Below are 21,481 nucleotides of genomic sequence, written 5' to 3'. Positions count from 1 at the left end.
CTGAATTGTGTAAGAGGTTGTGGAGTTTCAGAAATTTTACCTAAGGGTCTGAAATGTTTTCCCAAATTGGGCTCTTGACTCTAGCACCTACTGCAACTATTACAATGTTTGCTATATGACTCGTGGGAGGTGGGTTATAAGGGGCAAAGATTTTTTTCCTGGCAACCCCTAGAAATAAGAGATGTAAGATATGATTTACTTTATTGCACCAGTACAAGTCTGAAATTGGTTTTGGTTGGACTTTGCCTATTTGCGCTAATGAATAATATTTACACATTTTTGGTTTTTGTAGTTTTAAAAATAAATGATTTATTTAATTTCATGACATTAATTATCTGTATTCTACTAGTAAATCTGACATTGTTTTCTCTGCAGTTGTGATGGACATTCAGGACTCCACTCATGTATCCTGTAAACTGTACAAGGGTCTCTCTGATGCTCTTATCTGTACAGATGATTTCATCACTAAAGTGGTTCAGAGGTATGCATACATTCAGATTCTAACCATATTTTATCACCAGTTCTATCTTTCTGTCAACTTAGCATATTTTAAATAGAAATACAGTGCATTCATAAAGTATTCAGACCCCCTTCATTTTTTTTTAATGTTATGTTGCAGCCTGATACTACAGTTGTTGAAATTCATATTTTCATTTCTCATTATTCTAAACTCAGTGCCCCATAATGACAACATGAAAACTGATTTTAAAATTGATGGAATTAAAAAAAAAAAAACTAATTTTAGAAATGTTTGCAAAAAACATTGCAAAACTGAAATATCACATTGGCATAAGTATCAGAGCAAAAGCCATGAGGTCAAAGGAACTGCTTGCAGAGACTGGATTATTGCAAGGCTATGAAAAAACATTCTGTTGCAGTGAAGGTTCCCAAGAGCATAGTGGTCTCCATAATACCCAAATGGAAGAAGTTTGGCACAACCAAGAGATGGTCACCCAGCCAAAATGAGCAATCGGGGGAGAAGGGCCTTAGTAAGGGAGGTGTTCAAGAACCCAATGGTCACTCTGAGTGCCAGAGATCCTGTGGGGATATGGGACAAAGTTCCAGAAGAACCACCATCAGTGCAGACCTCCACAATATGGGCTTTATGACAGAGTGTCTCTCCTTAGTTAAAAACACATGAAAGCCTGCTTAGAGTTTTGCAAAAATAATACCCGAAGTGCTTGGCCTCAGTTCTAAATGTCATCACCTGCCCAATACTATCCAAACAGTGAAGCATGGTGGTGGCAGCATCATGCAATGGACTGATCAGGGTTAAGGGAAAGCTAAATGGGGCAAAGTACAGAGATATCCTCAATGAAAACCTGTTCCACAGCGCTCAGGCTGGACTGAATTCACCTTCCAACATTAAAATGATCCTACGCAAATAGTCAGCACAGGAGTGGCTTAGGTACAACTCTGTGAATGACCTAGGCTGGCACAACCAGAGCCCTGACTTGAACCCTATTGAACATCTCTGCAGAGACCTGAAAATGGCTGTCCACCTACGGTCCCCATTCAAGCTGCCTGAGCTTGAGAGGATTTGCAATTTGAAAAAATCCCCAATTCCAGGTGTGTGCAAAGCTTTTTGCGTCATACTCAAAAAGACTTGAGGCTGCAATTGCTGCCAAAGGTGCTTCAACAAAGTACTGAGTAAAGGGTCTGAAAACTTAAAGCGTTTGTTATTCCAACACTTTATATTCATGATATGTGCCTGCTGTACCATGTACTTGTATGAGAAAGTATCCTGTTCTCTTTGTATTGCCTCCTTTGTGTAAAATCCCTGGTGTTTCTGCCAGTCCCTCTGTTTTCCTATTAAAAACTAACCACGCCATGCAGAAGAGCACAGTGTGGTCAGTTATGCTGGGAACTCTGTATGCTCTCTTCCAATGATCAGACTTGTTCTGACATGCCCCCGCTGCACAGCCATTCACTAGGAAGCTTATCGTGCTGCTGCTTCTCCTCCCCCAGCACTTACGCAGCTGAGTACAGCGGAAATGTGAGGGGAAAAGGTATTTATAATGTTTTTTTAAATCTTTACAAAAATGTTTTGAATTTAATTTCTTTTTTAACCACTTGACAACTGGGCACTTAAACACCCTTAATAGCCAGACCAATTTTCAGCTTTCAGTGCTCTCACAATTTGAATGACAGTTACTCAGTCATGCAACACTGTACCCATATGAAATTTTTGTCCTTTTTTTCACACAAATAGAGGTTTCTTTTGGTGGTATTTGATCGCCTCTGGGTTTTTTATTTTTTGTGCTATAAATGAAAAAATACCGAAAATTTTGTAAAAAAAAATGCTTTTTTCTTCATTTCTATTAATTTTTTTGTAAATAAGTAATTTTTCTTCATAAATTTGGCCAAAAATGTATACTGCTAAATATCTTTAGTAAAAATAACCCAAATTAGTGGAAATTTTTTATTCTCTGTGAAAGTTATAGGGTGTACAAGCTATGGTGCCAATCACTGAACATGTATCAATTTGATCACACCTGATGTACTGACAGCCTATCTAATTTCTTGAGACCCTAACAAGCCAGTAAAGTACAAAAACCCCCCAAATGACCCCATTTTGTAAAGTAGACATTCCAATGTATTTAGTACATGGCACAGTTAGTTTTTTGAACTTGTAATTTTTTCCCACAATTCTTTGCAAAATGAAGATTTTTTTAAATAAAAAATTTTTTACACACCGAATTGTCATTATAACAGGTTATTTCTCTCACACAGCATGTACATTCAACAAATGAAACCCCAAAATATATTCTGCTGCTCCTTCTGAGTACGGCAATACCACGTGTGTGAGACTTTTACACAGCCTGGCCACATATACACACACCCAACATTGAAGTAGCAACTTCAGGCGTTCTAGGAGCATAAATTACCCATCTAATCTCTCAACCACCTATTACACTTTTGAAGGCCCTGGAGCACCAGGACAATGGAAACACCCACAAAATGACCCCATTTTGGAAAGCAAACACCCCAACGTATAATCTATGAGGCATAATGAGTCCTTTGAATGGTTCATTTTTTTCCCAACGTTTTTGGAAAATGTGGAAAAAAATGAAAATGCATTTTTTTTACAAAAAGTTGTCCATTTATAAGATATTTCCAACACATAGCATGTACATAGCAAAAATTACACCCCGAAATATATTCTGCTACTCCTCCTGAGTATGGCGATACCACATCTGTGAGACTTTTACACAGCCTGGCCACATAGAGGCCCAACATCTAAGAAGCATCATCAGGTGTTCTAGGAACATAACTTGCGCATCCAATTTCCTTACAATCTATCACATTTTTGAAGGCCCTTCATATTTCTAACATAGCACGTACATACCAAGTAAGGGGTAAACAAAAAATTACCTGTGGTTTTAGTAGTCCAATTGTCCACAGGAGAGCCCTGATCCAGGCAGCAGGCAGGGACGTGGTTAGCGACAGTGAATGGAATTGTCCAGGCAGCAGGCAGGAATATTGTCCATCCTGGTAGTAAGCAGGGACATGGTCCAAGTAGCAGGCTATGAAATAATGGGGAAAGGGGTAGAGGCTTCTCCCGCCCAAATCTCTTTGAAGCCTCTGAGTCTCCAGTCCCTAATTCGGGAATAAGAAAACTAAAAAATTAGTTTTCTTTATCCAGAAAAACTATTCTGGAGCCCCTCACATATGTGAGACCCCTTTTGTTCCCACTAGCATAGCAGGGTAAAAGATCAATCCAAGAGGCAGGCAAAAAACGTGGTCAAACAGTCCATGGTCAGTTCCAGAGAAGGCAGAGGCAGGTACAGTTTAGCGTTAGGCAGAAGCGTGGTCGCATAACAGGCCAGGGTCAGTTCCGGAGAAGGCAGAGGTATGTTTAGCGTTAGGCAAAAGCTTGGTCGTATAACAGGCCAGGGTCGGTTCCGGAGAAGGCAGAGGTATGTACAGTTCAGTGCAGTGGCATAAGGGGTGTGGAGGAAAATGACAGGAAATGAGAATTACGTTTACAATACTTCCCTAATAATGTAGAGAAGTATGGTAACGGCAGAAGCATTCACCTATACTGAGGCCTGGTTGGGAAGGACAATCGGGACAATAAAATGTGGTGTCTCTTCTAATTCCTCCTCTGGAGCACACCCGGCATTTTTTCTGACGTCTGCAGCCTGTTTCACGGGGGGGGGGGGGGGATTTTGTCAGGAAAGTGGCGCTCGTGGAGTCTGCTCACACAATCAGAGCGAATAGTTTCTGGTGGGCCTTCAGGGTACAAAAGGGCGGAAATAACTTCTTCTTGGTAGTACAAATAGGATACGGGGTTCTCTGTAGATTTTTGGTAAAGAACATAAGTGTTATACATGGCCAAACTGAAAAGATAAATGAACACTTTTTTTATACCAGTGGCGGGATTTTCTTGTGGGAAGGTAGGGTTCAATCATCTGATCGTTAAAGTCCACTCCTCCCATAAACAAATTGTAATCATGGATGCAGGCTGGTTTCTGGATTGGGCCGTTTCTTCTGGAGACTTCTATGTAGGTGTCATTGTGGATTGTCGTCAGCATGTGGACGTTTCGTTTGTCCCTCCACTTGACAGCCAATAGCTCCTGGTTGCCGTCTCCCCTCGTTGTAGCCTTTCATTGACGAGTTTTTGTGGGAAGCCCTTTCTATTGGCTCTCACTGTACCACGTGCTGGGGTGTCTCTCCGGTGAAGATTGCGGAAGAGGGGCAAGCTCGTATAAAAATTATCCACATAAAGATGGTATCCCTTTCCAAGGAGTGGATAGACAAGCTGCCAGACCACTCTTCCGCTGCCTCCAATGTACTCTGGGCATTCGGGGGGTGCAGTTGGGAGTCCTTCCCTTCGTACACCAGGAAGGAGTAGATGTATCCCGTGGCTCGGTCACAAAGTTTGTACATTTTAACCCCATATCGGGCCCTTTTGCTGGGGATAAACTGTTTGATGCCAAGCCTGCCTGAGAATTTTACAAGGGACTCATCCACGGAAATATTCTGTTCGGGGGTATATAATTGGGGACATTTTTCAGAGAAATAATTTAGGAGTGGCCGAATTTTAAATAGTTTGTCAAAAGCTGGGTCATTTCGGGGAAGGCACTGGGTGTTGTCATTGTAGTGGAGGAACCGCATAATCATTAGGTATCGTGATCTTGGCATAAGGGATGAGAAGAGTGGCATGTGGTGGACAGGTTTGGTAGACCAATAGGAGTACAATTGTTTTTTTTTTTTAAAGTCCCATAGAAAAAGTTAGGCCTAAGAAAATTTTGGATTCCTCTACAGTTCTCTCCACTGAAAGGGACGGGCATAACTAGAGCCAGGGTTGCTTACTATGTGCTGCTGTGCATAGAGGTTGCACTGTGCCACAATGGACGATAGTAAGTCTTCGGTGAAAGCCAAATGAAAAAAATCTAGCATTGAAAAATCATCGGTGTTCACCTGGACACCTGGCTGGGCCGTGAAGGGGGGGATATTTGCTTCTCTGGAATTAGAGGGCAGCCACAGGGGGTGTTGAAGGGCATAGGGAAGGCTGGCATGGCCCCTATTCGAGGTGGACGGCACTGCTCTCGGGGTGGACGGCACTGCTCTCGGGGTGGACGGCACTGCTCTCGGGGTGGACGGCACTGCTCTCGGGGTGGACGGCACTGCTCTCGGGGTGGACGGCACTGCTCTGGTGGTGGACGGCACTGCTCTGGTGGTGGACGGCACTGCTCTGGTGGTGGACGGCACTGCTCTCGAGGTGGACGGCACTGCTCTCGAGGTGGACGGCACTGCTCTCGAGGTGGACGGCACTGCTCTCGGGGTGGACGGCACTGCTCTCGGGGTGGACGGCACTGCTCTCGAGGTGGACGGCACTGCTCTGGTGGTGGACGGCACTGCTCTGGTGGTGGACGGCACTGCTCTGGTGGTGGACGGCACTGCTCTGGTGGTGGACGGCACTGCTCTGGTGGTGGACGGCACTGCTCTGGTGGTGGACGGCACTGCTCTGGTGGTGGACGGCACTGCTCTGGTGGTGGACGGCACTGCTCTGGTGGTGGACGGCACTGCTCTCGAGGTGGACGGCACTGCTCTCGAGGTGGACGGCACTGCTCTCGAGGTGGACGGCACTGCTCTCGAGGTGGACGGCACTGCTCTCGAGGTGGACGGCACTGCTCTCGAGGTGAACGGCACTGCTCTCGAGGTGGACGGCTCTGCGCTGCTGGTAGTAGGCTGCTGCTCCACGCCAGAACGCATTCTTTTCACGGGCACATATTCCTCTTCTGATTCAGTATCAGACCCGCTGCTTGTAACGGGTTCATAGGCAGAATCTGAATCGGACTGAGAATCAGAGAGCTCCCCACTGCTCTCATCGGTTATCCTTAGAAGCTGGTAGGCCTCCTCGCTAGTAAAATATTTTTTTGCCATACTGGTGGCTGGTGAGGCTGCACTGGTGGTCACAGGTGGTACTGGTGGGCACAGGTGGTACTGGTGGGCACAGGCGGCACTGGTGGACACAGGTGGCACTGGTGTGGCTCTGGTGGCACTGATTAGCACACAGATGGCACTGGTGGGCACAGGCGGCACTGATGTCACTATAATGGCTTTGGTTGCACTGGTGTGGCTCTGGTGGCACTGATTAGCATACAAATGGCACTGGTGGGCACAGGCGGCACTGGTAGGCACTGGTGGGCACAGGCGGCACTGGTGGGGCACAGGCGGCACTGATGGGCACAGGTGTGGCACTGGTGTGCACTGTAGTGGCACTGGTGTGGATCTGGTGGCTCTGGTGTGGCACAGGGGTGGCACAGAGGTGACGGATGGCACTGTTGTGGCACTGCTGGGCACTGTTGTGGCACTGCTGGGCACTGTTGTGGCACTGCTGAGCACTGTTGTGGCACTGTTGTGGCACTGCTGGGCACTGTTGTGGCACTGCTGGGCAATGTTGTAGCACTCACTGTATCACTCGATAGCTCTCCTCTCCTCTCACGCTGCATCGGTGTGAGGAGAGGAGAGAGATGAACTTTTGATGACCCCTATGACGTTTTTGTTTACATTTGTGATCGCTCCGTCATTGGACGGAGCGATCACGTGGTAAAGGACCGCTGCTATTGGCCCTTTACCGCGATCCGTGTTGCGCCGGGTCCCGTGAACCCGGCGAGTATGGATGTTCCGGTGTGTGCGCCCGAGGGGGCGCGCAGGAACGATTCTCCGGGAGGACGTCATATGACGGCCTCCCAGAGATAACAAACCGACCTGTAGCCGTCATTTGGCTATAGGCCGGTTATTAAGTGGTTAAAGGTGATCATTTACAATCACTTCAAGTACATGTGATATTTAATTTTCTTTTTAATAAATTCACAAACATTTCTAAAGTTCTGTTTTCACTTTGTCTTTATGGGGTACTGACCGTAGATTAGATTAATGAGGGAAAAAAATTTATTTAACCACTTGCCGCCCGCCCTATAGCAAATAGACGGCGGCAAAGTGGTTGCATAATCCTGACCGGACGTCATATGACGTGATCAGGATTATGAGCCGCTGCGCGGTGATCGTTGTTGCGGGGTGTCAGTCTGACACCCGGCAACTACGATCTCGGTAAAGAGTCTCCGACGGAGATCAGCCATGTCCAATCACGGCTGATCACAGTGTAAATAGGAAAAGCCGGTGATCGGCTTTTCCTCACTCGCGTCTGTCAGACGCGAGTAGAGGAGAGCCGATCGGCTGCTCCTCTGACAGGGGTGTCTGTGCTGATCGATTATCAGCACAGCCCCCCCAAGGATGCCCACACTGGACCACCAGGGACGCCACCAGACCACCAGGGATGCCAAGGACAAGGTATGCCACCCTAGACCACCAGGGATTCCAGTCAGTGCCACAATGGATGCCAATCAGTGCCCATAATGGATGCCAATCAGTGCCCACAATGGGCATCACTGATTGGCATGCATTATTGATTGGCACTGATTGGCATCCATTAGTACAATATATTATAATACAATGCCGCCTATCAGTTCCCATCTGTGCCGCCTATCAGTGCCTACCCATGCCCACCTGTGCCGCCTACCCATGCCCACCTGTGCCACCTATCCATGCCAATTTGTGCCACCTATCAGTGCCCATCCGTGTCGCCCATCAGTGCCACCCATCAGTGCCGCCTATCAGTGCCACATATCGGTGTCCATCAATGCCACCTCATCAGTGCCACTTCATTGGTGCCACCTCATCGGTGCCCATCAGTGCCGCCTTATCATTGCCCATCAGTGTAACCCCATCAGTGTAACCCCATCAGTGAAGGAGAAAACTTACTTATTTGCAAAGTTTTGAAACTGAAACAAAAAAAACATTTTTTTTTTTCAAAATTTTTGGTATTTTTTTATTTGTTTAGCAAAAAATAAAAACCGCAGAGGTAATCAAATACCACCAAAAGAAAGCTCTATTTGTGGGAAAAAAATGATAAAAATTTCATTTGGGTACAGTGTAGCATGACCGCGCAATTGTCATTCAAAGTGCGACCGCGCTGAAAGCTCAAAATTGGTCTGGGCAGGAAGGTGTTTAAGTGCCCGGTATTGAAGTGGTTAAACAATTGTATTGTAATGCTGCAACATAAATTGAAAAGGGAAGGGGGTCTCAATACTTCAGGAATGCACTGTATGGGAAACCTTTAGAAATATACAGGTAGGTCTGTATAGAGTAATCATCTTTCTGGGTTTCCAGTGTTACTAAATCAATTCAAATTTATGACTTAATTTTAAGCAAACATAAGCATGTAATAGGGACAGGGAAGAGTGCATTTATATGCATATATATGTTGCAAATGTTTTCCTGTTGGTGCAAAGGAAATTGGGTTAGATTTGTAGTCCTTTGTCTGAGGAATGAGGAGGTAATCCAGTGAAAAATAAAAAATAATAAGAGTGAAAACTCACCACACTGCTTTGCAGCCTGAGATGAAGATAGACACTGTTTTTGTTTTATCCAGCTGTATTTATGCAACTTATAACATCCAAATAAATGATATAACACCAGCATGTCAGAGAAAAAAACTAAAAAACAGAATCACTGTTGGAAGTTGGAAAAATAATCACCCCCCTTGTGTCAGTATTTTGTTGAACCACCTTTTGCTTTAATTATAGCCTTTAGTCTGTTGGGATATGTCTCTGCTAACTTTGCAATATTTACCCGCTCTTAGCCTACATTCTCAAGTTCAGTTACATTTGATGGTGACTGACTGTGGACTGCAGTCTTCAAGTCATTCCACTGATTTTGGGGTTTAAGTCTGGACTCTGACTAAGCCATGCAAGGACATTCACCTTTTTCTCCTTCTCCTTCTCCTTCTCCTTCAACCACTGCATGGTAATTTTTGCTGTTTGCTTTGGGTCTATCAGGGCTGGCTTAGCCCTTCCTTCTCTGGGCTGGCTGCTCAATTGTCTGCTAATTGCCAGCTCTCATCTCTCTCCACAGTTACCAGCTGTTCCTAATCCTGCTCGTCTGACCTGCCTACATAAAGCTGTCCAGCTCACTTCATCTCTGCCTTCGCCTTGGTCTTGGGCTGGCTGCTCAGCTGTCGGCTAATTGCCAGCTCTCATCTCTCTCCACAGTTACCCAGCTGTTCCTAATCCTTCTCCTCTGATCCACCTACATAAAGCTGTCCAGCTCACTTCATCTCTGCCTTCACCTTGGTCACATCACAAGAAACCATCTCCTGCGGTTCTGTTTTTAAGACTGGTTTGCTGACATCCCTTCTGGCTCCTTATCCTGCTTACTGTTGATCTACTTGGATCCCTGACTTCTGGCCTGGCTGATTACCCAATCTGGTTATTGAAGTCTGGACTGGCTGACTGCTCGATCCAGTTACTGCACTCTGGCTATGCTTTGACTACGCTTACTCTATTTTCTGTACCTTTTTATTTTTATTTTATAAACAAGTATGATTTAATTGTACTTCTGTCTCAGTCTGATTCATGGTTTCTGACAGTAGGCGAAGGCCATGAATTCAGAAGATGCAGTCAATCCACTTGTTGGTAATATTTTTTCCAGATTGGATGAGCAAGATCACCACATGGATCAGTTTGCCATGGCGTTACAAACGCTCCTGATTCACACGGATCACCTGAAAACCCCCACTGTGGCTGCTCCGGTACAACCTGAGTCGCAGGCCGCCCCTGCTGCTGCGCCAGTCTCTGTGCAGGCACCCACCTCGAGTATTTCACCCACCAAGAGGTATGTCTGGTTCCGCTCTTCTTCCCCAGTGATACTTCGAGATGCTGCCCTAGGCGTTTCCCACGGAGACAAGCAAAGTAGCTTTCGTGATATCTTTGCTTTCTGAGAGAGCCTTGGCCTGGGCTAACCCTCTATGGGAGACGCAAAAACCTGTTGTCTTGAGTTACCCTAAGTTTGTGGCCTCCTTTAAAAGGGTATTTGACATTCTTGCACGCTCTGCTTCTGCTGCGAAGTGCCTCATGTCCATCAGAGTACGAGAACTATTGCCGACTACGCCATTGAATTCTGTACTCTGGCAGCAGAGGTTGCTTTGGACAATGAGGCCCTCGTGGCTGCTTTTTTTCTCTCGGATTCCATCAAGGATGAGATAGCAGCCTGAGATATACCCACTGAGCTGGAGAGCATGATCTCGTTTGCCATCCTCTTTGACTCCAGACTCAGTGAAAGACTTTCTTTTAAAGAGCGCTTGTGGAAGCCTTCTGTTTGCCTCCGAGCTTTGTAGTCCCACCCATGCCTCCCTCACCTCCCATGCCTCCTGGTACCGAGTCGGTCAGTGAAGATGAACCCATGCACCTGGGCTTTACGCGTCTGTCTGCGGGTGAGAGAGTCTTTAGGAGGAGGGAGAGATCGTGCCTTTATTGTGGCCAGGCAGGTCACTTTTTGAAGTCTTGTCCTACCCGTCCAGAGAACGCCCGAACCTTGAGGTCCTGTCATGGACAGACCTTAGGTGGTGGTGTTGTTTCGTCACCAGTTATCCAGAAGGATAATCCCCTGGTTTTGGTCACGCTTTCTTGGACTGAGTCATCCATCAAGATACATGCTCTTATCGACTCTGGGGCTGCAGGCCTGTTCATTGATGCTGCACTCGATTCCGCTGCAGCTGCGTGACATTCCACTTGCCATTGAGGCTCTTGACGGGAGACCTTTACAGCCTGCCCATGTGACTCGTGAACGGTTCCGTTGTCCATGGCCGTAGGGGGCTCTTCACTATGAGATAATCCAATTCCAAGTTATTTCCTCACCCAGGTTTCTGCTGGTTATTGGTTATCCTTGGTTACAGAGGCATAAACCCCTCTTTTGATTGGCTCTGTGCTGAGGTTCTCTCCTAGTCACCACAATGCAGTGAGACATGCTTCCTGAAGGTATCCAAGGTTCTGTGCACTTCTTCACTCTCCTCCCCGCAGGATGAGTACCGCGATTTTAGCGATGTCTTTGATAAAGGTCAAGCCGGTATTTTGCCTCCACACCGGTCTTATGATTGCGCAATTGACCTTCAGCCTGTTGCCATACCTCCTCGTGGCCAGGTTTACCTTTTGTCGGTCTTGGGGAAATCAACTCATTTGGGCCATTTCACAACAGTTCTGGTGGCCTAGTCTACGGGCTGATGTTACTGCCTTTGTAGCTGCCTGTTCCGTGTGTGGCCAGAGTAAGACTCCACGATGCCTTCCAGTGGGCCTCCTACAACCCATACCCAATGGAGAGAGGCCCTGGACTCACCTGTCAATGGATTTCATTGTGGAGTTACCCAACTCCCAGGGCAACACTGTTATCCTTATGGTGGTTGACCGGTTCTCAAAGATGTGTCGTATTCCACTTAAGAGGTTGCCTACCTCTAAGAAACTGGCTTCCATTTTTGCTCGGGAGATCTTTCACTTACATGGGCTACCCAAGGTGATTGTCTCGGACATGGGCAGTCAGTTTGTCTCCCAGTTCTAGCGAGCCTTTTGTGCACAGTTGGGTATCCAGCTTGCGTTCTCTTCTGCGTATCACCCGCAGTCTGATGGGGCCACAGAGCGAGCCAATCAGTCCTTGGAGCAATTCCTACATTGCTATATTTCTGACCACCATAACAACTGGTCAGACCTATTACCATGGGCAGAGTTTGCTCACAACAGTGCCTTGAATTCTGCCTCCCGATTGGCTCCATTTATGGCAAATTATGGTTTCCAACCTTCCATGTTGCCTGACTCGTTTGTTCCACAGAGTTTTCCTGTGTTAGAGGAGCATCTCCGTGGTCTTCGTTCCACTTGGGTACAAGTCCAGGAGGCTTTGCGTCATGCTAATGATAGGTACAGACTCCATGCTGACCACAACGCCTGCCTGCGCCTTCCTACCAGGTTGGGGACAGGGTCTGGCTGTCATCTCGCAACCTCCGGCTTTGTGTTCCCTCACTGAAGTTTGCACCTCCGGTTTATTGGGCCTTTCCATATCCTTCGCAGGATTAATCCAGTGGCTTATGTGTTGGACCTTCCTCCTTGTATGCGCATCTCAAATGTGTTTCATGTTTCCTTATTGAAACCGTTGGTCTGTAACCGATTTACCACCTCGGTGCCATGTCCTCACCCTATTCAGGTTGAGAACCATGAGGAGTATGAGGTAGAATCCATTGTTGACTCCCGTAGGTTCTGTGGGCGCATACAGTACCTGGTGCATTGGAAGGGGTACGGTCCAGAGGAACGCTCCTGGGTTTCATCCTCGGACGTTCATACCCCTGTCCTCCTCCGCGAGTTCCATAGACGTTTTCCCCTCAAGCCTGGTGGCCCTCTGAGGGAGAGGGGTCATTGAGGAGGGGGTACTGTCCGGGCTGGCTTAGCCCTTCCTTTTCTGGGCTGGCTGCTCAGCTGTCGGCTAATTGCCAGCTCTCATCTCTCTCCACAGTTACCCAGCTGTTCCTAATCCTGCTCCTCTGATCCACCTACATAAAGCTGTCAAGCTCACTTCATCTCTGCCTTCGCCTTGGTCACATCACAAGAAACCATCTCCTGCGGTTCTGTTTTAAGACTGGTTTGCTGACATCTCTTCTGGCTCCTTATCCTGCTTGCTATTGCTCCACTTGGATCCCTGATTTCTGGCCTGGTTGATTACCCAAACTGGTTATTGAACTCTGGCCTGGCTGACTACTCGATCCGGTTACTGGACTCTGGCTATGCTTTGACTATGCTTACTCTATTTACCGTTTTATTTTTATTTAATAAACAAGTGTGATTTAATTGTACTTCCCATTGCCAACTTTCTGGCAGAAGGCAGCAGATTTTCCTCAAGAATCTGACGGTATTTTGCCCCATACCTTTTTCCTTCTATCCTGACTAGTGCTCCAGTCCTTGCTTCAGACAGACACCCCCATAACACCATATTACCACCTCCATGCTTTTCTAGAGGAATGGTGCTATTTGGATGGTGAGCTATATTAGATTTCCGCCAGCCATATTGTTTTTTGTTGAGGCCAGATAATTCAGTTTTAGTCTCATCTGACTAGAACACCTTTTTTCATGTGACCTCAGAATCTTCAAGATGCGTTATGGAAAAGCTCAGTCATCACTGCATGTGGCCTTTCTTGAGAAGTCGCTTTTTTGTTAAAACCCTCTGATACAAGCCGTATTTGTTGAACATTTGTGATACTGTTGTCACATGCACACAATGACCACTCTTTGTCATAAATTCCTGCTACTTCTTTAAAGTTACTGTACGTCTCTTGGTAGCCTTTCTAACCAGTTTCCTATTGGCTCTTTTATCCAGTTTGGAGCGACATCCTGATTCTGGGAGGTCTGTGTTTTACCAAATACCTTCCACATACTAATAATAGACTTCACTGTGCCTCTAGGCATTTATTTAGATTTTTTTTGTGTCCATCTCCTCATTGTGCCTGTCCACAACTTTATCCTGGAGATCTTTTGACCGTGCCTTGCCATTCATAGTTGATTGTCTGTTTCATTTGCACTAGCAGGGACTGAAATGCTCCAGGAAAGCTCTTTTCATGCTGAGCTTATATAAATGACCACAGCTGATTATGGGTTGAAAGTCAAATGGCTTTGTGTGCCATTGAGAAGATGATTAGCTACACCTGATTGAGTTCACAAGTCATTTTTAGGAGGGGGTGATCCTTTTTCCAACTCAGTGATTTTGTTTTTAAACTAATTTAAATTTATTTTCATACATCATGGGACACGGAGCCATAGTAGTTACTATGTGGTTATAGGCCACCTTCAGGTGATGGACACTGGCACGCCCTAAGACAAAATGTGGACTCCCTATATAACCCCTCCCACTACTGGGCGTACCTCAGTTTGTTTTGCCAGTGTCTAGGTGTTGGTCACAGAGTAAAGATGTGCTGAGCTGAGCTCCTCTGGACCAATCCTTGCTGGGACTAGCTATGCAGATGGATCCATTCAAGGTGTCTTTCTGGCCGAATTTTATGGTGCCTGGGCCTCGTGTCCGAAGAAACAAGATTTTTGCCTGTGAATGCTTCTCTTTTGAGAGCTGGACCCCGGAATACAGTACTTTTTGGTATTAAGGCCATGAAGTTCTCTGCCGGTGTGCTATTGCAGGTCCAGGATTGTGGGTTTCCACGAGGTTCCCCAGCTCCTGAAAGTTTAACGGAACCCACCGTGAAGGGTGAAGATTGGGTCTGTTGGTTTACCACAGAAAACCCTACGACGGCGAGAAAGGTATGTGGAGTTTTTCTAAGAAATTTTTTTAATTTTCTTATGAATTATCTCCTTTAAAGTAAATGTTGTTATGGCTATGTGTTACCACTGGGGGCTGTATGGAGCACGTACTTTCTCATGCTTTACTCAGAGATCACGCTGTGTCACGGAAGCAGCAGCCTCTCTTCTTCTCCAGCCAGCAGGCAGACCTCCGGTAATTTTTTCTGACATGTTGATGTTTTATCTTTCAGTTGTATGTTGTACAGCTAGATGCAGGCTACAATGCAACAAAATGTATTTATTTTAAAAAGGGGGAGTGGTTGTGATTCTTTCGTATACCCACTGTATCTTTACTATTTGTCAGATCAACTAAATAATTTAAGTACAATGGAGTACACCCAAAGCCCCTCATACTGTGGAGGAACATTTAGTGAGTGTAATAAAAATCAACCAATTACTCATTTATTTAGATGCCCCAGTACAACAGTTACTCAGGGCACACATGCCTATTATGAAATTGGCCAGGTCAGTCTGGAGGTAGGTCACAAAATTGTCCCTTTACACCAATATCCCATTACAACTAGTTCTGTGGGATAATCCAATGCTTTCACAACTTAAATCCTTCCCAGACTCAACAATATGGCAGCAAAAGGCCTTGGTAACCCCCTCTGACATACTTTTTTATAACAATGATACGTTAGATTCCTTTGAACAGTTACAAAGTATGACCTCCCCAGAGGGTACTTCTATGGGTACCTGTGACTCAGACTTTCTTGAATATTCAATTGGGGAATCAATACACTCACATCTACTTATCCTATCAATGAAATGCTTAGATCTCAATGTCCTAGGGATTTGGTTTCCATCTTGCGTTCCCTTTTGCTAAACAAGACATTGGGTAAAACACCTCTATTGATACGGTCCAAATTACAGTCCAGAGTACCGCCTATATCCTACAAAGACTTGGTGCGTTCCACTTATTGGTCTTCCCAACTCTGAATAATACACCTATTTATTTATATATTTTTCACTAGATATATTTAATTCCATCCTGTCAGCATGCAGGTCTTGTTTCCACCTCAAATGGCATGAGATGGGCACAGGCTCTAATCTGGGGTTGCCCAGATTTGTCTGTCTTTTGAAATAAAATAGCTGATTTACTTACCTCCTTAGTTTTTATCCCTGAATGCTGCACTTTTGAAATTTGCCGTCTTGGCACCATGGATGAAGAAATTTGGCCAAGGTACACTACAATCTTTCTAAAAGAAGCATTTTTTTATGGCACGCAAAATGTTAGCCCTTAAATAGATGCAACGCACTGCTTCTACACCCAGTGGATAGCAGCAGGTAATCAAATAATCCCATATGAAAGATTGTGTAATATGACAAAAACTGACTAGGATGTGAGCTGGACCATATGGGCAGACCGAGAGCTCCGTGATTATCCGCTCCTTTCTCCTGTTTCAAGGATGCTATCCTGTGGTTTAGAGATGGCCTCAGCAACCTTGTCTATTCTGGATACCTAGGTGCTATTGTTGATAAAAGGCAAAGGGAAGCCGCCACGGGATCCAAAGCCATAGAGATCCAGGAAGGGGCGAGTCACGTGTTCCCTAGGTGCAATTTTTCCTTCTTCCAACAGCACCTCCTTCACTGCAGATGGAGCCCAACATCTATGATCCCTCTCCAGGGACAGGCTCCCCACTACTGGTTGCTGCTCCTGGTACTTCCCCAGCAGCAGATCATGATCCATCTGCGATCACTAAGCCCATTTTGGATGCCATAGAGGGCTGTAAGACGGTGCTTATGCTGCGCATTGAGCAACTGGCTTCAGAGTGCACACTGATCCACCATGATCTGGATAAGATCGGAGGGCGCCTTACAGAGCCTGAAGATCACATCAGCTCAGTGGAAGATTGGCAGTGCTCTCAAATGGCGCAATTATCTGGCCGGCAGATGCTGGTTTGTTCCCTGGTGAGCAAGGTGGAGGATGCAGAGAACCGGCAGAGCAGGAACATCAGGGTAATAGGTTTGCCGGAGGCGGGTGAAAGGCTGGCATCTGGTCATCTTTGCAAAGACCTTTCAGCAGCTGCTAGGCATGCCAGATATGCCTCCCGCACATGTTGTGGAGAGGGCTCACAGGGCCCCGACTGCCAATCGCCCCTCTGGTGATTCTCCCTAGACCCTTTCTGGTACTCTTCTTAAATTTATATGTAAGTCGTCGATCATTCACTGAGGTCTGATGGAAGCTGTGTGAGGAAGGCATATAGTATGCTCTATCCAAGTCGGCTCCATAGTGCCCTATCAGGATACCGTGAGGTTCTTTGAATTGCCCACAGAGTTTTGGACTGCATATGGCCACAGATATACACATTAGAGGCTCCTGAAGATCCACATTCGTGCGAATTGTGAAGGGTGGGACTTATAGCTAGAGGTGGTCACGCCACCACAATGGAGGTCCAGGGGCATTTTAGGTGAGTTTTTGCAGCTGGGTTTCTAGCCTAGGTTCACATTGATGCAATTTGGCATGCGATCTGGCATTTTAAATCACATGTCAAATTGCCGGCTACTGCCGGAAATGGCACCATGCAAATCTGTGTGACGCCGACTTTGTGGCATCGCACCGATTCCCAAAAGTAGTTTCTGTACTACTTTTGGCGACTTTGGGTGGGATTTCAATAGACATCTATGCAGGAAACAGCACAAATGTCTCTGAAATCGCCCCCGAAGTCGCACTGACGTGTGGGAATGACATTGTGTGAGTTCAGCTAAGCCTGCACGATTTGAATCCCACAGTACTGTGAACCTAGGCAAAGGGAGTGCTCCTAAACTCAGCTAGTTACCTGTATAAATGACACATGTCCACAGAAGCAATCCATCAGATTACAATCTATCCACCATGGCCAAGACCAAAGAGCTGTCCAAGGATATCAGGGACAAGATTGTACATCTACACAAGGCTACAATGGGCTACAAGACCATCGCCAAGTAGCTTGTGAGAGGGGGACAACAGTTGGTGCAATTATTCGCACATGGAAGAAACGCAAAATAACACTCAATCTCCCTCGTTCTTGGGCTCCATGCAAGATCTCAACTCGTAGAGTTTCAATGATCATGAGAATGGTGAGGAATCAGCCTAAAACTACAGTGGTGTGAAAAAGTGTTTGCCCCCTTCCTCATTTCCTGTTCCTTTGCATGTTTGTCACACTTAAGTGTTTCGGAACATCAAACCAATTTAAACAATAGTCAAGGACAACACAAGTAAACACAAAATGCAATTTGTAAATGAAGGTGTTTATTATTAAAGGTGAAAAAAAATCCCCCCTTGTTAAAACATACTATAACTGTGGTTGTCCACACCTGAGTTCAATTTCTCTAGCCACACCCAGGCCTGATTATTGCCACACCTGTTCACAATCAAGGCATCACTTAAATAGGAGCTGCTTGACACAGTAAGGTCCACCAGAAGATCCTTAAAAGCTACACATCATGCCGAGACCCAAAGAAATTCAGGAACAATTGAGAAAGAAAGTAATTGAGATCTATCAGTCTGGAAAGGGTTATAAAGCCATTTCCAAAGCTTTGGGAATCCAGCGAACCACAGTGAGAGCCATTATCCACAAATGGCGAAGACATGGAACAGTGGTGAACCTTCCCAGGAGTGGCCGGCCGCCCAAAATTACCCCAAGAGCGCAGCGACGACTCATCCAAGAGGTCACAAAAGACCCCACAACAACGTCCAAGGAACTGCAGGCCTCACTTGCCTCAGTTAAGGTCAGCGTTCATGCCTCCACCATCAGGAAAAGACTGGGCAAAAATGGCCTGCATGGCAGAGTTCCAAGGAGAAAACCACTGCTGTGCAAAAAGAACATCAAAGCTCGTCTCAATTTCTCCACAACACATCTTGATGATCCCCAAGACTTTTGAGACAACATTCTGTGGACCGATGAGACAAAAGTGGAACTCTTTGGAAGGTGTGTGTCCAAGTATATCTGGCGTAGAAGGAACACTGCATTTCATAAAAAGAACATTATACCAACAGTAAAATATGGTGGTGGTAGTGTGATGGTCTGGGGCTGTTTTGCTGCTTCAGGACCTGGAAGACTTGCCCGTGATAAAAGGAACTATGAATTCTGCTGTCTACCAAGAGATCCTGAAGGAGAATGTCCGACCATCTGTTCGTGTACTCAAGCTGAAACGAACTTGGGTTCTGCAGCAGGACAATGATCCTAAACACACCAGCAAGTCCACCACCGAATGGCTGAAGAAAAACAAAATGAAGACTTTGGAGTGGCCTAGCCAAAGTCCTGACCTGAATCCTATTGAGATGTTGTGGTATGACCTTAAAAAGGCCGTTCATGCTCAAAAACCCTCTAATGTAACTGAATTAGGACAATTCTGCAAAGATGAGTGGGCCAAAATTCCTCCAGGACGCTGTAAAAGCCTCATTGCACGTTATCGCAAACGCTTGGTTGCAGTTGTTGCTGCTGCTAAGGGTGGCCCAACCAGTTATTACGTTTAGGGGCCAATCACTTTTTCACACAGGGCCATGATGGTTTGGATTTTTTTTCACCTTTAATAATAAACACCTTCATTTACAAATTGCATTTTGTGTTTACTTGTGTTGTCCTTGACTATTGTTTAAATTGGTTTGATGTTCCGAAACACTTAAGTGTGACAAACATGCAAAGGAACAGGAAATGGGGAAGGGGGCAAACACTTTTTCACACTACTGTACATGGGAGAATCTTTTCAATGCTCTCAAGGCAGCTGGGACCATAGTCGCCAAGAAAAGAACTGGTAACGCATACAACGCCTTGAAGGACTGAAATCCTGTAGCGCCCGCAAGGTCCCCCTGCTCAAGAAAGCACGTGTAAAGGCCATGTGTAGTTTTCTCATGAACATCTGAATGTTTGTAGGAGAAGGAGTGCTGCCTATGACCCCCAAGAACACCATCCCCACTGTTAAACATGGAGGTAGAAACATACTTTGGGGTGTTTTTCTGCTAAGGGGACAGGACAACTTCACTGCGTCAAAGGGAAGATGGACTTGGCCATGTACTATCAAATCTTGGGTGAGAACCTCCTTCCCACAGCCAGGGCATCGAAAATGAGTTGTTGATGGATATTCCAGCATGACAGTGACCCAAGGCAACAAAGCAGTGGCTCAAGAGGAGGCACATTAAGGTCCTGGAGTGGCCTAGCCATTAGAAGGGGTCCAATACTTATTTCACTGATTAAAATGCAAATCTACTGACTGGTATTATACCAGCTGATTGGAGAAAAGCCAAAGTAGCACCAATATTTAAAAAAGGACCAAGATATATCCCTAGGAACTACAGACCAGTTAGCCTATCATCAATAGTATGTAAGCTCTTGGAGGAGATGATAAGGGACTATATACAAGATTTTAGCAATGAAAACGCTATCCGCAGTAATCGGCATGGATTCATGAAAAGTTGTTCTGGCCAAACAAATCTTATTAACCTATGAGGAGATGAGCTGCAATCTAGATAAAGTAAGGCGCATAGATGTGGTTTATCTGGATTTTGCAAAGGCATTCGATACAGTTCCCTATAAACAGTTACTGTACAAACTAAGGTCTGTCAGCATGGACCAAAGGGTGAGCACTTGGATTGAAAACTGGCTACAGGGGCGAGTTCAAAGGATAGTGATAAATGGCGAGTACTCGGAATGTTGGTGTGTAAAGTGGGGCCCCCCCCAGGATTCTGTCGTGGGACCAATCCTATTTAATTTATTCATAAATGATCTGGAGAATGGGATAAACAGCTCAATCTCAGTATTTGCAGACGACACTAAGTTAAGAAGGGCAATAGCTTCTCCGCAGGATGTGGAAACCTTACAAGAGGATCTAAACAAATCAATGGGGTGAGAAACCACATGGCAAATGAAGATCCATGTAGAAAAAATGTAAAATAGTGCATTTAGGTGGCAAAAGCATGAATGCAATCTACTCACTAGTGGGAGAACCTCTGGGGGAGTCTAGGATGGAAAAGTACCTGAGGGTCCTAGTAGATGACAGGCTCAGCAATGGAATGCAATGCCAAGCTGCTGCAAGCAAAGCCAATAGAATATTGGCATGCATTAAAAAGGTGATTAACTCCAGTGATGAGACGATAATTCTCCCACTCTACAAGACTCTGGTCCGGCCTGGTTCTAGAGAAGAGACGCTTGAGAGGGGATATGATTTTAACCACTTCAGGACCGCCGTATTGCCAATGTACATCAACACAATGGCACAGGCAGGCACAATCACGTAGATGTACGTGATTGCCTTCCAGCGGGTGGGGGGTCCGATCGGACCCCCTCCCGCTGGTTACGGCGGTCCGGTTCGCTCCAGGAGCGCTCCGTGATGAGGGGATGGCCGTTCGTTTTCGGCCACCCCCTCTGGATCGCTCCTGGCCAATGAGAAGCTTCCTCCCACTGTGTATTGTTTACACAGGAAGGAGGAAGTGATGTCATTCTCCTCGGGGCGGTCTTTTTGACTGGACTACGAGGAGAAGACTAATAGTAAGTGTGCACCAACACTACACTGACATGTAGGTACACACAGGCACACAAACCCCCCCCCGATCCCCCCCCCCCGATCGCCCCCCGATCCCCCGCCCCCCGATCCCCCCCCGTCACAGTGTCACTGATTGCATTGATCATTTCTTTACTGATCAATGTATTCAGTGTCAGTTGTGACAGTAAAAACTGTCAGGACAGTTAGTGTTAGGTCCAGGGTAGCCCCCTATCACCCCCCAATAAAGATTTAACCCCCTGATTGCCCCTAGAGTTAACCCTTTCACCCCCTTTTGCCAGTGTCACTAAGCGATCATTTTTCTGATCGCTGCATGTGTCGCTAGGTAGCTA

General features: G+C 46.0%; 1 protein-coding gene across 1 annotated transcript in view; it reads left to right on the top strand.

Moving 5' to 3' along the window:
• Positions 1 to 21,481, top strand: part of MED1 (mediator complex subunit 1) — a 552,713-nt gene that overhangs the window by 504,698 nt on the left and 26,534 nt on the right. The window contains exon 16 of the mRNA XM_077459477.1: positions 376 to 481. Coding sequence (XP_077315603.1) covers positions 376 to 481 — 106 coding nt within the window. The remainder of the gene's footprint in view (positions 1 to 375; positions 482 to 21,481) is intronic.

Source organism: Lithobates pipiens, unplaced genomic scaffold (assembly GCF_037356315.1).
Source record: "Lithobates pipiens isolate NorthernLeopardFrog02 unplaced genomic scaffold, aLitPip1_a1.2 Scaffold_28, whole genome shotgun sequence".
Lineage (NCBI taxonomy): Eukaryota > Metazoa > Chordata > Amphibia > Anura > Ranidae > Lithobates > Lithobates pipiens.
This window is presented reverse-complemented; position numbering and strand designations above follow the sequence as displayed.